Genomic DNA, 17,946 nt, shown 5'->3' on the forward strand with positions numbered 1-17,946 from the left:
GAGTGTAGGGACCACGGGTCAGAGGATGTACCATACCTGCTACTCTGGGGCTACAGGCATTATTAGGGGCAAAATTCTGTTACTTCCTTATTTTGCTTTGGGGTAAATATGTGAATTGACTTATCTAAAGAAAGCAAAAAAGGCAAAAGCTCTCTCTTCTTCTGTGGCAAACTCAGGGACCACAAGTTTAAGGCAACAGTGTCTGAATATGGGAGGAACCTGGGTCCCCAAGTCCCCACTTGGAGAAAAACCGCCAAGGAGAGCAGTTCTATCGGTGTATATTGTGATATGAGTGAGAAATAAACCACTTTTGTGCTAAGCCAGTAGGAAAAAGAAAGAATAGAAAGCAGAGCCTAATGGTTAAAAAGCTCCGTTTTTGCCCACCTGAATTCAAGTACTAATGAACTCCAGGTCCTAGGTGCCAGGTGTTGTATATTCTCCAGTGACTACAGAATGTGTGATGATTTCTGAGAACGTAGGAAATGGTATGTTTAAATCAACAAACTACCTGGCACCCTGAATGGAAGATTCTGGAGGTGAGTTAAAATGGGAGTATGCAAGCACGGACCTGTAAGGCGAGGAAAAAAGCAGAGCTTTACTATTTTCACAAGCCTTCCTTGTCCCAGAAAAGACTTCCAATTACGTCACTCTTCCCCTGTCTACAGCTGTGCTGGTATTCGTTGGTCAAGAAAGTGTTACTGGGTGACCCCCATGCATCCCTGTCTTCTGCTTGGTTTGGGGCAATTTGTCACTTATTTATTTATTTAATAAACACTTCTGGAACATCTTTATTATAATGGGAGGCAATGTTCAATGTGCATCTCAAATGGTAACTAATGTAAACCATATACTAACTCTGTGAGGTAGTGGCTGAATCACCTCCATTTTATAGAAGGGAGACTGAGACGAACACAAGTTAAGCAAATGGCCCCTAAGGTGACAAGATTACTAAGTGATAGAGCCACCGTTTGAACCTAGTAGCCTTGCACCCAAGTCCACACTCTTCAGTACCATGCCGTGCTTACCTGTTCAGCAGTGAATGCAGCCGACATTGCTGCCTCGTGTTCTCCAAGGGAAAGGGGACTCTTGATTTGTTGACTGACAAGGCACCATGTTGCCTCCAACCATTCCCACCACGCAATTTGGCGACTATGTTAGTAGCTCCTCTTAATCCTATGGTTATCGATTCTTATCTTGTGTTATTGACTACCTTTCAAAAGTTATCATCTCGTGGGACCTATTTATACCCCCCAAATTTTTCCTACTCAAGCTGGTACTCAGGTCACTATGTGCATTTGACAGTTCCCATCCCACGTGGCTGCAGTCTGCGTGATAATGCAGTCCCCATGACCCCCTGCACCTGTTCCGTCCTTCCTTCTCACGCATGTGCACATTGGTGTGCGGTTCTTACCTGCTCTCTGGGCTCCCAGCTGCCTTGTGTTGTCAAGGTGATCATTTGAGTCTAAATCAAGATTTGATTTGTTTTTTAAAATATTGCTTTTAAAAAATTCCAGGTACTTTAATATTTAACTTGAATTCGTTCCTTTAAAGCAAATTAAAATTTGGTCAAACAAGTATATTCAGAATATGAAAAGATTTAAATTAAGCCAGAAACACCCAGTCAAAACCCAATGACTACAAGTTAATTTCAAAAAATAATTCTCTGTCCTGTCCCAAACCTATCTTCCTATGGCTCATTTGTTCTCATTGGCTATGTCATCAAAGAATAAAGTAAAGTGAATTTTGGCAGTCAGCCAGTTAATTATAGACTTGGCCCAAGTATTTGGGCTAAGAAATCACTTTGTAATCCTAATTTTCTGTTTTGACTTTTTATACGATTCGAGTAAATGGAATAATTGCCACATTTTCACTTTACTATGTGTTTTATAGACCAATCAGCATTGTCTGTGGGATGGCAAATGTCTGAACTCAAAGTTAGCATTTAAAGGAATATTTATGAATGTTTTCAAGTTTTTACACATTTGGAGCTTAGTAGTTGCAGTTAATATGTGACCAAAGGAAATCTGTTATTTCATAGAATTCTTCTGAAATTCCCTCTCAAAGTATTTATCTCAGACTCCTTGGCCCCAAGACCAGACCATATTACTACATAATAAGGAAAAGAAAAATATGAATGGTATGACTTTTTCTCAAAATACTTATATTTTTCAAAAAAAAATTACAATAAGGTAGAAAAAGCATTTTGAAGTTTTCCCGATTTCTATGTGTGGTTATATAGAAAGGAAATAGTTCTTTCAGTCTCCAGCAGCAAAAACAGCATCCTATTAAGATCAGCAGCCATGCTGGTGAGCTCCAGTGAGGAGGGCCCGTGCTAATGAGGCAGGGATTTAATGCCCGTGGGATCGAATTAACTGCAGACCGAACGAGGCTCAGAGTCCCATGGGAGACGCATGCACATCCTAGCTGGTTCTGCCAATCCCCGTGCCCTTCCTTGACCCAGGCCTTAGCATCATGATGGCGGCAGCCTCCCACCCACCTGGCCAGCCCACCTCTCTCCTGGCCGGTCATCCGTAAGCCTGCCCTAGGAGGTCTGTGTGCTCTTCGGGTCTTACAGGCACTGCGGCCTAAGCCATCCCTTCTGATGAGCCTCTCTTCTAGGGAAACCTGACACAGACGTGGTACTCCATCAGGGTGGTGTCCTCCCTACACCAGCGAGCCCCGGGGAAAACCCCAGCCCCTGTGTCCTTGCTCAGGTGCTTCCCCCAGACTTCCTGCTCCCCCCCTCCAAGGCACAGTCAAGTCCTGTCTCCATCTTGACACCAACTCGACCACTCCGGGCCGCATTCATTGTTCCCCAAATGCCAACAATACCTACAGGTTCTTTCACACACAGCATACAGAGATTTGCCCTATCCACTATGATCTCCACTGCATGTTTCCCATCTCTAGAATTATCTCGCACCTTGCACCTGTGACCTGTGCTCCCCTCCATCCCTCATACTGGTCCAATGAGGCTCACAAAGTAGGTGTTTCAGAGAAAGGTGTTGGTTAAATGATCAAACGAGTGCTGTGTTCAAGCAAAGAGCTGGATCTCGCTAGCACACCACAGCCACCAGAGAAAAAAGATCTCAGAGCTCACAGCCACCCTTCTCTTCATAGCTGTTTTTATTTTTTTAATACAAAGAACACTACATTACCATTCTACAAAACGAAAGCAACTACCAAGAAGCCTTAGCATGCCCCTCACCTTCAATCTGCAATACAGTTGGTTAGCAATAGAATTTTCAGGAAAAATATTTTGGGACTTTAGTAATTATATAGAAATAATTCCTGACCACCACTGTTAATAAAAGAGGACCATGGGAAAGAATTTATTATTGGGGAATAAAAGGAGATAAGATTGTTTCTTTAAGGAGAGTTCGAAGGGTAGGATATTGTACAAGTATTATACATTTAATCATTTCAGGTATTCTCCAAATCAGGGCTGTTTCCAGTATGGATCCAAATCTATTTAAACCGATTAAATGCTAGCAGTTTTCACAAAAACAATTACTACACAAAGGAGTTCTGTAAAAATATTGAGAATTTTAAACATTTTCCTTAAGCTTGATAATCACTTCTGCTGCAGTTGATCACACTGCTGGATTGACTTAGCAACTCCTTCACCATAAAAACTTAAAAGATAAATATTGTCAAAAAATTTTACATTTATACGATCAAAATTAATAAGCTATGGGGACATATTTATTTTTACATATGTTTTCCAGGACCACCAGCCATGTCTTCCAATAACCCAATGTTTAAAAATGTTTGTAACTCGATCAACTGTTTTTGGCAGATACCTCACCAAAAAGCAAGGTTCTTGTGTTCTTGAAAAGAAATTATTTGGTCTAGTAGCTGCTATAATTATGGCTATTCTGTGGCCAGATTTTTGGTATACTAAAATGCAAATGTCTCAAGGGAAGAGGTCATATGATTTTCATTTTTATACGTGAAACATGGGAGACCCAACACAGTTCAGAGTGCACTTGACATTCTCAAAATGAGCAGAGCAAGATGAAAGCATAAAATTACATTTTAACATGACTTCCTGCATTAAAATCATAGTCTCCAATCACACTATGGTGACTCTGTTAGCAAAGGTGTGCAGTTTTGTTTGGAGAACCAAAGGCATGGGAAACACATAGGGGTCCGTGGGGCAGGTGGCTGGCAGTAGATTTGAGCTCTGAGTTTCAGGCCTCGCTAAATTATCCATGTAGGCCCAGCATTGTGTAAGTCTGAAGGAAAAATGAAAATGCCTAGGAGTTATAAATTAAAAAGGAAGAGTTATAAATTAAAAAGGAAACTTTGAGGAGGCTGCTTATTTTTATACCAAAATCATCAAAACCTCAGCCGTGGTTTCCCACCACTGTCCTAGTACAGCTTCCACAGTCACCAAAAGGGGCCCAGGTGGCCCTGTTCCACGCTCCCATACTGTCCCGTGCTCCCGCAGGCAGAGCTAGGATGGAATTGGCCGTGCGTGCCTGGCTACGCTGGCGGGGACAGGGCTGTGTCTTATTCATCACCGTCTCTCAAATGCCTGACCCCGTGCTTGGTCGGACCAACTGAGTGAGCAAATGAATACCACCATTTGGGGGGCAGCTAAGCTGTGAAAGTGAATAACACCGTAAGGTCTTATCACAAGTGGGGACTACTAGCATTTGTTCTTGAACTAGCACTTAATAATAATTCTTTTAAAACACACCTCCCTTTGATAAGAGCCAAAGTATATAAAGCCTTCCTGAAAGAAATTTTAAAAGTGCAAATATGCCACTAACCACATAAGCAAAGGACTTGATTAAGCAATTCACAGAAGAAGAATTATAAATGGTAAATAAAGGTGAATAAAAATTATTCTCCCTCAATAGTAATGTTTTAAAACAAGATTTTTTTTTTTTTTTTTTTACAAATCAGCAAACTGCTCATAATAAAGCGTAGTTAAGAATTCAGTAAGCTGGACCATTTCATACACTTCAGCGAAAACTGGTAATTCCATTACACACTCACATACAAGCATATGCAACACACACATCCCAGTTCATGTCCTTCCACCCAAGAACTCCAGGTCCAGGAAGGAGCTATGATTGGGTGTTTGTATGCCTGGAGAGATACTTATTTCAGTGTTATGTGTCCGGCCAGTGTACCGGAAGTACCTTCATATCCAGCCGTAGAGGAACGGTTAAACTAATTCATCCATGGACTGATTCCTAAGCAGCCACTGTTGTTTTTGTAAGCATAAGAAGCTGCTCACAATGCAGTGTTAAGGGGAAAAAGCAAGCTGCAAAACTGAACATAGAGCATGCTTCCATACATACAAAAGAAAAAAGCCTAGAAGATACTATACTAAATAGTAGAATATAGTTGGATTTCTCTTGGGTCAGAGATTGCATGTTTTGCTTTCTTTCTTTTTTTTTTTCTTTTATTATTTTTCAAGGTTTTTTTGTTTCTGTTTTTGTTTTTTGTTTTTTTACAATGAACAGGGGAATAAGGGTTTAAGAGAAAGCCTCCTTTGAAGAGCACCATTTCAGAGCTAATACTTCAGCATGATGACCCAGGAGTTGGGTCAAGAGTCCATCCCATCAGCAGTATCAGGCTGGGAGCTCCACAGAGGACAACATGACTGTCATTCCCGTTGACCCTTTCCGTGCGGGGTGACACAAGGGCTCTGGTTGCTCCTTCGTACCCGGGGCGGGACTGGACTGTGCTTGTGTCTATGAATGGCGCGGTCTGGAACGTGTGGTCACCATGCTCTGCCTTCCGTACAGCAACCCCGACCTCCGGAGAACTGAGCCCGTCTTGGAGAGCCCCTTGCAGAGGACCAGCAGTGGTAGTTCCTCCAGCTCCAGCACCCCGAGCTCCCAGCCCAGCTCCCAAGGAGGCTCTCAGCCTGGCTCGCAAGCGGGGTCCAGTGAACGGACCAGAGTTCGAGGTGAGCTCTCCCCCTGCCTTGCCCTGACAGCACCGCCTGGGCCGGAGAGCCGTGGGCATGGGCTCATCGCGCTTCCCGGCTTCTGTGACCCCCGTGCCTGGCGTGGCCACCACCGTGTGATGCTGCAGAGTCCTCTAACCGCCCTTAGTCTCGGTCCTCCTCAGATGAGAGAACCACCAGCCCCAGGCTCATGTGCGACATCAGAGTTTGCACTAAATCTTTGCTCATTGCAGGTGACATTGTTTTCCAGGAAGATCTTAGATCGTTGGTCTTATTTGAAAAGATAATCACTTGAGAGTCACCTGAATTGCCATTTCCATTTGTTGCCTGTTTCAGGCTTCATGTACCCCCAAGTATCCTCTTCCCATTATGCCAATCGTCCCTTTTTGGTATTCTGAATATAGTCCATAATACTAGGGATCTCTCAAAGTGGAATTCGGTAAAGACTTACGTAGAATACATATGCACTTTAGAGAAGAAGTAAACTCCTTGACTTAAAAAGTATATTTGACTCTTTGGGTTATTCCTACTCAAGAGGAATAAAAAATGAGCCTCTCTGACCATTTATTCAAGTCTTTCATCACTGTGCAGTTCTCATTAATGAAGAAGCTTGTGAAAAACAAGAGCATGTCCAGCTAATTACACATGACAACACATTATTTCTTGCTACAAAAGTGATTCTTTCTGAACAACCTCCTTCAGAAGATAATTTTGCTTCCAAGTAAGAAAGACCAGAACTTTTTTAAGTGCAATTTGACAAATATTAACAACTTACTCTGCCTGAGAAAAAACAACCAGTCCTTTATTTTTTTCTTAGCCTCTTCATTAGACACAACCAGAGTTGGCCATCTAGTATCTTTTTAAGGTTTTAAATAAGTAAAATCACTGTATGTCCATTTTGAAAAGGTTGAAACCTGGCATGCGATGCTCATGTCTCTGGACTGGGATGTCACTGCTCCCATATGCGTTCTTCAGACGTCGGTGGCCCAGCCCATAGTCATATGTCCTTTTGTTGCTTTAATCCAAATATAAATTTACTTAATTTAGAAAACTGCCATTGGCTTATCTTTTTTCTATTCATAAACAACTTAATATCCTTATAACAAACTAAAGAAAACTAAAGTTACACATACCGTTTTAATTCTCTGATCTGGTTTGGGTTTAATTCTTATCTTCTTTCCTTTGGCCCCTAGGTCCTCTGGGTTAAGAACACCGCTGTATCCCTGGACTGTTTCTGCCCAGGAAAACCACTTTAAAATAAAAGAATCTCTCCTATGCCAGATTGATTTTCTCTACCTATAATTAAATCGGAGAGATGCTCTTCACTCTGGAGCTGTTGGGGAGCCCTCCCCCATCCCTGCTCTGTACCTCTGTCCTGGGGCTCTTCCCCTTTGTCACCAACACTCTCCTTCCTGTCCCCACTTCATTCTTTTTTCCTTAAGAGACCCCGACAACCCCCGCCTCCCATTTAAAAACCATTCCATCAAATAAAATGGGTTTCTATGGCATCAAAATAAACTAACCTGATGGATAAGTGGTAAAAGAAATAACCAAACATAGAATGTTAACACGGAAGCTGGTTTAGTGTAATAGCTGAGAATAGGACTTGGATAAGCCAGACAGAATCCCTGCTCTGCCCATAATTTCTGCATGACCTTAGGCTAGTGTGCCATCTCTCAAAGTCTATATTGAACTGTAAAATGGGAAAAGAGTGCCACACGTTGGGTTGGAGCAAGAATCCGATGAGACCGTTGATGTAGAAGGCATTTAGCATTACGTGTGATGCACATTTAGCACTCAGTAAATGGTGGTGGTAGTGGTGCTCGCTAGTTTTTCTTATGATTAATAGTGACTTCCAGGTCACAAGCCTAAATGCGTTTGCCTGAACATGAACAGTTTTTTCACAGATGTGTTTGAGATTTGCCTAAATGAATGACGTATCCCCTGAGTAATCCTGAAGGATGACTCACCACTGAACTGCAAAACTTGAGTCAACACTTTGTGATGGTCATTATTTTTCTTGGCCCCTGTTTTTCTATCTAGCCAACAGTAAGTCAGAAGGATCGCCTGTGCTCCCCCACGAGCCTTCCAAAGTGAAGCCAGAAGAATCCAGGGACATTACCCGACCTAGTCGACCAGCTGTGAGTGCTTTTGAACTCTCTTAAGTTACCAGAGAAGCCACAGGATCAAGTAGTTGGGGATACACTCATGACTATGAAACAGAACTTGCTGAGATTAAGAAGAAGAATGGATGCTAGAAGCATCCAGAAGGAAAGTCATACCTGATTAGGAAAGAACTGAACAGATCTTGGATTGCTTATCTGCCTCTAGGCATTTTGCATTACACTACTTTAGAGAATAAAAAAGGGGGAGAAATAACTCCTATCATTACGTAATTTCTACTCAGCAGCTTTGGCAAAAAGATGTGGAGCTGCAGTTAAGGAGATGGGGGCACTTTCTGTGGGTTTCTGTTGTCTGCTCCGCCCTCTCCCCAGATCATTTGCTGTATGAATTAATGTAATTTTTGCTGTTCTTCATGCCTTCAGGACTATATTTTTCTGGACCAAAATGTGATAAGCATGGTTTGACAAGGGGCCTGACAACTTGAAATCTAGCTTCCTTGCTGAGACATGACAGACCCCAAATAGCTTTAGCGAAAGAAAGAAGAGCGTAGAAGCTGACATTTGAAAGTTGGAAATTAATTTGGGATGAGTGAATATCCACTTACTTTCTTTAAAATTGCGGAGAACCTTTTCTATGAAACGAATGTGAGGACTTGTTGGTTTACTCTGGTTCATACGTATTAAAGTCGGGAAGCAGAGTGAGAGCAATCCTGAAGGGGATTCGCCCCATTCAGGACTGAGGTTCTCTCTGCTCTTTTGCATTTATCAGTTGTGTACTAACAATTCCCATTTTGTGTCTAACCTGCTGCCTTTCTTCTGGCTTTTCCCCCTCCTGTGGATTCTTCTGGATTGGGTTCCTCCTATCTCAGAGCTATAAGAAAGCGATAGATGAGGTTAGTATCACCTTTTCTTGGTCATGCTGTCACAAGATGTCAATATAAAGCTGATTTCCTGATGTTGACATTCAGAGAGGTGGCCTGTTGGATGACAGATTTCAAGTTCAGTGCTCTGGAAGGGGCTGCTGCAAGGCAAGCCCCTTCAACCCCAGCCGGCCTGAGGCCCTCAGACACTCGGGGGAAGCTCCGGAGACCTTCCTTTTAAGCCAAACAAAATGTCACTCTTCCAGTGTTCCAGTCTGGCTAAAGATAAGCATTAGTGCTTTATTATTGGGAAGCTTTTCATCCCAGCATCTTCCAATAGCAAAGCCTAGCTCTTAACCTGTACTCACCAGCTTTGCAAAGGGGATGGTAGTTTTACTAACAAAGAAGAGAGACATCATTCTAAAGCACTCCAAATTTATATGTGTGATTTGTGAACAAGGAGTTACTGGGTTAGATTAATTTTGTGGAACATTAACTACAGCATCAGCAGCAACATCAACTTTAGTTAATGAATCCTGACGAGTTAAGTGACTTTATTTCCTTATCTGTGGAGACATTTTTCCATTAGAAAAATATATGGCTTTGTCAATCTTAGGTAGCTTGCTAAGAAGGATGACTGCCTTCTGTTGTTTGTCAGACCTGCATGAACACAGCATAGTAGATTTGTGTTGTTGTTGTTGTTGTTTTTAAGAGACAGGCCTTGCCAAGAGTCCTAACTGCATGGAATCTGAAGGCTTTACGGCTATAGCTCTGCTGAGCACCATTTTTGTGAAATGATATGGAAAAAGCACTGGCTTTGGAGTCAACAAATTCAAATTCTAGCCCCCCCCCCCATAAGTAACTGGCCAGGACCAGTCTCATAACCTCTCTGGGCCAGTTTCTTCATGTGTGCAATGGGGATAAAGACACCTGCTCTGCCTCGATCACAAGCTTGATTAGGATCACTCAAGATCATGTGTGCGAGAGCATTTTATGAAGTGTAAAGCCAAGAGGTTGTCCTCATGCTAAGCTTTGGGCCTGACACATGGAGCCATTTTGGCAGGTAGAAGAAGCACGTTCCTATGCATCTGATCTTTACCAAAGAGCCTCAGTTTTTCAGAATTAGGACACCTTACCATTCACAGTGATTTAGAACGTTATTTCTTAGGTAAAGGGTTGCTGCTTATTAAAAAAATGTGACTCTACATGTCGACAGTGTGTGGACAGCATTTATAGAAAGGAAACGGAGGGTGTTCTTCATTGCTCTGTGCCAAAGCCTGGCCCTTCCCGTCATAATAATCACAAGGACAGCAACTATCACAACTTGTATCAATTTTCTCCCAAATCGTTGAAGAAAGAGAACGATATTCTGGTGCCATGGCTGCCAATAAAATGGTTGTGTGTGTGTGCAACTCAAGGGAAATCTCATAAGCTGGTTAACCAGATGGATATTTTGGCTTTTTCTGGATATTTTAGGCTTTAAAAAATTACTTTATTTATTTTGCTTTACTCTCATACACTGGACAGAGATGACAGGGGGCAACAGAAGTATAAGTAATTGAGGGGATATTAGCTATACACTGAAATCTCTGGAACTGTGTGTGGTCGGAAAAAGCCCTCCAGGTGATTCTGATAACCCTACCTACCCTTGAATGTCACTGATCTAAACCACTAAAAATACAGGATTACTTGGTTCTACCTAACTCAGTAGTTCTCAAGCAGGGACATTCCTCTTCTCCTTTTCCCTCCTCTCCCCACCGCTCTTAGGAGATATTTGGCAAAATCTGGGGGCGGTTTTGATTGTCACAACTTGGAGGTGGGAAGCAGTGCCTACTGGTGTCTTGTGGGTAAAGCAGAGAGATTCTGCCAAACATCCTCCCAGGCACAGGAGAGCATCCCATAGTAGAGAATGATCTAACCCCAAATGTCAATAGTGCCACAGTTGAGAAACCTTGAATTAAATAAACCTCTCTCCCATCTTCATTCCTAGGTTTTGATATGGCTTCCTTCTATAGGGACTGGCCATTTAGATAACCCAGGATTGAAATGAAAAGCCTTAAAACTCTGAAAAAAAAGTGTTGCTTGTTATTGTTAATCTAATGGTTTGATTTTTCATGAACATCGATCTGAGGGAGTGTCCATTAATTTGGCAGTCCTTTCTAATAGAATATAAGATTGTGCAATATAGTCTGTGATTAACATAATCATTGAAAATAAATATCCTCTTTATTTTAGCACAATTAAACATATGACATGAATATTAGATACATAAGCAAACACTGGCTGTAGCACTGTTTGTTTGTACTATGTAAGAATCTGAAAATTTCCAGAGCACACCCACAGATTGGACAGAACTTGAACAATAGCTAGTAGTCTAAAACCTTTCTTTCTTAGGTGAGGATACTGAAGTTAAGTAACTTCCCCAATGTCATTTCTTAAGATTTCCTAAAAAGGAAGTAAATTCTTCTCATACATAAAGAAAAGACCAGCTTAAAGATTTTTAACTATTACCTTAATAGTTCAAAAAATTGAACTAAAATCTAAATAAACTACGTTGTTCTAAAAAGAGACCTAAAAGAGCACCTTTTTAGGTAAAGTATACATAATTGTCAAATTAAATAAGAGTTTTTTTTTAATGAAACAAAATACCAAATTCTAAAAAGTGTTATAGCAAAGAAGCTTCTGGGTAAGAGCTTCCTATCTTCTCATTTACTGTATAGTCAAAAAATCTTACCATTTTGCTCTATTTCTTTTTCAGTTATACTATACATTTCTCAAATATTTTCATGCTAAATAGCACTTTTTTTTCTTTTTTAATACGTTTTAGCTCCAGGCTTGAGACAGCCAAGCAGTAAATTACCACAAAAACTCATTATATAGAGAAAATTGGTATTGTCAAAAAATAAAATGTATGAAAATGGATCTGAACCCAGTGGTGTCAGTTTTAGATCGTGTCTATTTTCTATAACTTTGCTACTGTAAATTCTTCCAGAGTGGATGGATAAGGAACAAAACTGCAGCTAAGCATGTAGACCACTGGTAATGGGAGATTAATTTTCTTTGACTGGGGTATTTACCTTTGAGTTACTCATTATTGTTACCTTGGGAGTCTCCTATATGTCTCATCAAGCTGTTACCAAGTAAACTTAAGAGGAATTTGCAATTACTTTCAGTGTTTCAAGAAAGATAGCTTTTTAATAATGTAGAAACAAAAAAAATATTCTAATTAAAAATGAAATTATAAAACAGGTCAGAACTTTAAACTTTTCCTAGATACAGTGTTTAGAAAAAAATAGGTCATTTTCACGAATGAGAGTTTCTTGAAATCAATGGGCTTTGAACTGGCTAAATATTGCTAAAGAGTTTTGATTTTTTTCAAATCTCGTTTGTCTTGTTTTGAAATGTCAGAGATAAGGAGAATGAACCCATAAGGAAAATGTATTATAAATTTAAATAAATCACAGCTAATATTATTATATTTTACTCAGGATTATTGACATTAAAAATAAATTATTTTAAACCATATTCTCTCTTTAAATTATAATAAATGCGTTTTTTAATGATAAGTAACATTTTAATTGCTTTACATTCTTTGGTGAGACTTAACATGCTCCTAACATATAGAAGACAAAATACAAAATAAATTTATCTGTTATTATTTTACTGGTTTGGATGATTATAATATCCTTTTCTATTCATAGCTTTAACAAATATCTAAACTATATTTCCCACTGTGCTCAAGTATTGCACACCCTTCACTATCTTCTCAATTTGATAAAGATAAACATTGGCAATGTCCAGAGGAAATAAGGAGTATAAAGCTGAAATCTGAATATTGCCTCTTCCTGTTTTGGCCTATTGCCAAAGAAACAAGAAATAAATTTGCATAAAATTCTATCTATGTGGTAATTTTCTTCTTTAACAGTATACATTATATTTAAACACCTTTGAGTCTTTTTAATACAATTCTATTTTCATTTTCACAGATGGGGTTAATATATCCACTGAGATTGAGGCCACACGTGTGTGCATGTGTGTAAAAAGCCCAGCAAGCATGTTTGGGTAGAAAATGCACAACTTGAATTTTCAAAAGCTTCCCTTTTCAGGTGCTTCAATTCAAGTGACTTCAGAACAAATTTAAAAGCCATGATTGCTTTCCTTTGATTTTATTTTGAAATTAGAAGAAATGACTCCTTCACTTACCACCTTGAACTTCCCAAATTTCTAGACCAAATGAAACACCTAAAATGTTTCCTCTTCTACTCTTAACCAACATAGTAATGCCTGACATAGAGGGGACGGTAAAGAAATATGATGATTTGTGATCTCCCCCAAACAAAATTACATTTATAATTTAACTATACCCACTCCTTACGGTGTTTCTTCTAACCAAGTAGATTAGGAGATGCCATTTAGATCACCTACATGCTCTAATCTGACCTCAGGCGAATTGGACAAATAAATACATTTCTGAATTGAAATAAAGAGAGAATATGGCCATAAGAAAACTGTGGGATTTAGTATCTTTCAATGAGTTTCTTTCTCCCTAATGCCCTGTCTCTCACTGAATGCTCTGATTCCCACATGGGTCACTAATATAGGGAGAAATGGTAAGACTGATGTCCAATTGCTTTTTCCTCATTGCATGCCATGCGCCATGGGCAGTGTAACCTGTGCAAATTAGAGCGGCCATGCTTTTGCAGGACTGCTGCCCTCTGCATTGCTCGGAAAGCATGTGAAGTCAAAGGTAGTCAGAGATCCAGCACACTGCCTGCAATGTGCCTCGTGATTAGATACCACATCATCACATCCATAAGGCTGAAGACTGCATCATACTCATGGAAACCTGAAAAATGATCTCTTCCTTTGTGGTGTCTGTGCATTCATTTCAGTATTCCTCACGAGGGTTTCTGCCAGGTGACTGTAGTTTTAAACAAAGGAAAATGAAACACCTATCGTTCTGGAAGAAATTTTTTTTTTTTTTTGGTTGTCGTTCGTCTTGATTAACTCAGCTCTGGGGCTGTAAGTTTCAGCGGCACTGGGCTTTGGGGTGGGCCATTATTTGATGCGGTGCCTCTGCTCTCCAGGGAATGATGACACACCAGATGAGTCATTGTAGTAGCTGGAACCGTGAGAATTGCTCTGTTCTGTGACTGATGCTAGATTTTGGTACAGTAGCAATCAAAGAGGGGAAAGGCCATGACGGTGGCTTGGGCAGGAGTCCCAGAATCCTGGGGAACAATCGCTCAGCCCATGTGTTTTCCCCTTCACTCTGAGGGTGACCCACTTCACCTTCCCAAAATAAAATGAGAACCCAACGTTTGTATATATGTGTAGACACACAACGCACACACACATATATACACATGTATTCAGAACTGAACCGTCTCAGTCTAGCCATTGGTTTTGAACAAAGTTTAAATTTATTCCATCTTTCTTTCCTAGTTTCTCTGTGCTACAAACATCGTTTTCTTCGCTCCATGCCGCCACTATGTTTGTAACAGTTCTATCTAGAGCTTTCTTTTCTTGTTGCTTAAGCTGCAACACTGACTTGCTGAGAGATGTGACTTTGGTCGTCTCTACAACTCATACATACCGAACGAACTCTTCTTTTGTAGGACCTGACGGCATTAGCCAAAGAATTACGAGAACTCCGGATCGAAGAAACAAACCGCCCGCTGAAGAAGGTGACTGATTACTCCTCCTCCAGTGAGGAGTCGGAAAGTAGTGATGAAGAGGAGGAAGATGGAGAGAGCGAGACCCACGACGGGACGGTGGCCGTCAGTGACATACCCAGACTCATGTAAGAGGGCTGCTTTTCACATGTCGGCTGGGGCGGGCAAGGTCTCCAAAGTGAAAGGACAAGAAATGTGAATTAAATAGAGGATCATTCATGGGTCTCTGGCAGGATCAACTGGCTTTGGGGATTTGAGTTTTTTATTAGAGCATAGTCCTATAGTTAGCTCTCTCCACAGACACCGTCACTTGGAATACATAGCAGTGTTCCTACTGCCTAGGCTTTATCCAGGTACTCTTGTGGGATTGACTCCCCCTTTGATGACACTTTCGTGGTTCTTGTCATCCCCAGGGAAAATGATATTGACAACCAGACTGTTGGCACTTGCCTGTCCCCCTAGAACTGCAAGAGTGGAATTATGGATAATGACATTTAGGAGTTAAAATTAACAACAGGAGACATATTCCATCATCCCCCCCCCACCACCACCACCACCACCATACATAAGGAGGAATGCACATGACAGTGTGGGTTAGCCTCCCAGTGAAAGATGCTGGAGTCAAATCATCCTGTGGAGAACCTTCTGAGTGTTTGACTTAAATATAACCCTGTTATCATTTTCTTCTTCTTCACTGTCTGTCTTATGTGATCCTTTTCTCTGTGGCCTGTGACTTGCCCCCCCCCACACCCCCCTACATTCTGTCCATTTTTTTTGCAGTCTCCTTTTGGCTATTTATACCTGTATTTATGCCTACCTACACTTCCCTTATTATTTACTTGTATTATAGCCTTTATTTCTTCTCTTTTCTTTGTTTTGTGAGGGGGAGGCTCACTTTTTCTTTTTCTCATTGGACAGGGTCCTATGACAGAATTCCCCTGCCCTATTGCTTCTCCAGTTTAAAAAAACAGATCTGGACAATCACACTCACATCCATTTCTTGCTTCCTCCCCCAAATAAAGACAAGATGCTGTTGCTCTGGTTTGCTATAAATTTGACAGAGTGGGACACTGATGATTCCAACTTTGTTCTTCATTCACCTCCATTTCTTTGGCTCAGCTACTAATATTGGTCATCACACTACACTTACTCCCTATAGAGAAGATGCCATTTAGGGTCATAGATTACTGTCCTGTCCAGCAGAGATTGGAGAGAGAGGGCTGACCAGTCTGCAGAGAATGTACTCCATTGATTAACAGTCATTATATACAAGCAATTCTGAGAGGCAAATCCAATTATCATAGCTGAAAATTTATACTTGTTGTTCTGCTGTTGATTACACAGTTATTGACAACCATAAATATGCTAAAATATGACATTTGAAACAAATTGCATTAAATTGCTTTTTTAACAGCAAATAAAATTGTTCTAGAGGCAAAATCACTAATCCAAAACATTTCTGCAAAATATGCTGGTCCTTTCAGTTTTTATCTTGACTCAGCTTTGGTTAATTTTTCTAACAGATGTCTCAAATTCCCTTTAAGCACTGAGCCTACAACTACCAGGATGAGGGGTGAATTTAAAATATTGCTAAAACTTCCACTCTGTGCTCCACACCATACTGAGGGCTTTGAGACAATCAGCAAGGGCACACACAAGCATTCTGCCTTCTAAAAGTGTATATTCTAGTTGGAGAGAAACAAGATTATATGCAGAAACTTCAGACTAATATAAATATTTGGAAGAGTGACCAAAGACAGCCTTGGAAGAGATGTTTAATCACATTTGGTTTTGAAGCGCTGTCATATTTTACAAGGCTGTTGACAGTGTTGACCCTGCTCCTGCCAAGGGCACATCCATTTCTTCCCTCACTACAGAAATACCCACCTTTCCAAAATTTGCTGGAATAGGCCATGCTGCACTTCCTCTCTGCTGTCTGGCACTCTCCTGTCCCTTTAGAAATCACCTGCTTACAGCCCAGCCTGCACAGAGAGAGCCTGTACCTTCTGCCGTGTGGCCCATGGATCTTGAGTGTATTCTTGCAGCTTCATGTAGTGCTCGAATCAGGATATTTATTACATGTTGTTTCCCTCTCTGGGCTCTGAGATCCCTGAGGGTGAGGATTGTGTCTCATTCATCTCTGTACTCTTAACACCTTGCATGGTGTCTGGAATAGAGTTGGTCTTCAGGGACTTTGATTTATATTTAATTGCACTGAACTGAAATTGCAAGTCCTGGCTTCCTAGAGTTTATAGCCCAAACCAGAAGAAAGACACATTCACAAATAACTGTCATCAAGATAGAGGGAACGTGGGGCAATATTAGAATCTCAGGCAAGGGGAAATTGAAGTAAAGGCACAGAAGGTTGACTTTGATAGGAATGTCGGGTGTATGGGGGCAGGGAGGGGGGTGGTCTGGACCAGTGAAACCAGACTAAGAAGTGTGCACTTTATCAGGTGGCCGTTGGGAACCATGGAAGGCCCCCCGAGCTGGGAAGTGACATGATCAGTGCTATGTTTGAGAGAAATTATTTTGGCAAGATGATCTGTAAAAAGAACAGACTCGACACTGGTAAAGCAATTCAGAGGATCTATTATACCATCCAGAAATAATGAATGGGCTATCATTGAATGCCTATAATGGAGGCAAAAGTTGACATGTCTCTTGAAGAATTCGTAAATTTTAGGCAGATTAAAACGATCATCCACTAAAGAACATTTAAAATATTTAATGATATAGGAGATCTACTCAGAGACAAGGCACGATACAAGTGTAACCCTTTACATTCTGTGCTACATATATATCAACACAGTTCACTGCCATGAAATGTTTACAAAAAGAGCTTCTCAGAAATGGAGACCAGCCATTCAGACAAACAGCTGTAGATACTAATGCTCAAAACAACAACTTTTTTTATGGACAGTGCTGGTTTCATATTTATAGTATAAGGTAGAACCTATAAGAGTGTGCATAACTAAGATTATTTCCCTAACCAACTGCACTCTTTCCCAATGCCTCATGCATAGGAAAATAATTGGTGGAGGGAAATAGACTAAAATTATAAAAGTGATTACCTCTGGATTATACAACTATGAGTGGTTTTTATTTTATGTAGATCCCCAATTTCATGATGAGCATTTACTATTTTTATAATCAGGAAAAAAACAAAAGCTTTCTAGAACAGGAGGAAGGGAAGGAAAAGTGCCTAAGTTGATTTGCATCAGATCAAGCAAGCTGAAGAAGCATCCTCTTGCATCAGCACCTTCCCTCAAGTGTCTGTGCCTGCTTCAGAACAAGACATGTGAGGCCCAGTCTTAACCATTAGGACCATCTCCTGCTAGCATAGCCCTTGAGTTGCG

General features: G+C 40.7%; 1 protein-coding gene across 5 annotated transcripts in view; it reads left to right on the forward strand.

The window, feature by feature from the left end:
- Positions 1-17,946, forward strand: part of TNIK (TRAF2 and NCK interacting kinase) — a 382,741-nt gene that overhangs the window by 331,743 nt on the left and 33,052 nt on the right. For 3 of the 5 annotated variants that reach the window (XM_078069267.1, XM_078069253.1, XM_078069258.1), the window contains 4 exons: positions 5,766-5,929; positions 7,973-8,070; positions 8,922-8,945; positions 14,531-14,715. In XM_078069267.1, coding sequence (XP_077925393.1) covers positions 5,766-5,929; positions 7,973-8,070; positions 8,922-8,945; positions 14,531-14,715 — 471 coding nt within the window. The remainder of the gene's footprint in view (positions 1-5,765; positions 5,930-7,972; positions 8,071-8,921; positions 8,946-14,530; positions 14,716-17,946) is intronic. The other 2 variants (XM_078069254.1, XM_078069265.1) reach the window with 1 other exon arrangement.

Source organism: Halichoerus grypus, chromosome 1 (assembly GCF_964656455.1).
Source record: "Halichoerus grypus chromosome 1, mHalGry1.hap1.1, whole genome shotgun sequence".
Lineage (NCBI taxonomy): Eukaryota > Metazoa > Chordata > Mammalia > Carnivora > Phocidae > Halichoerus > Halichoerus grypus.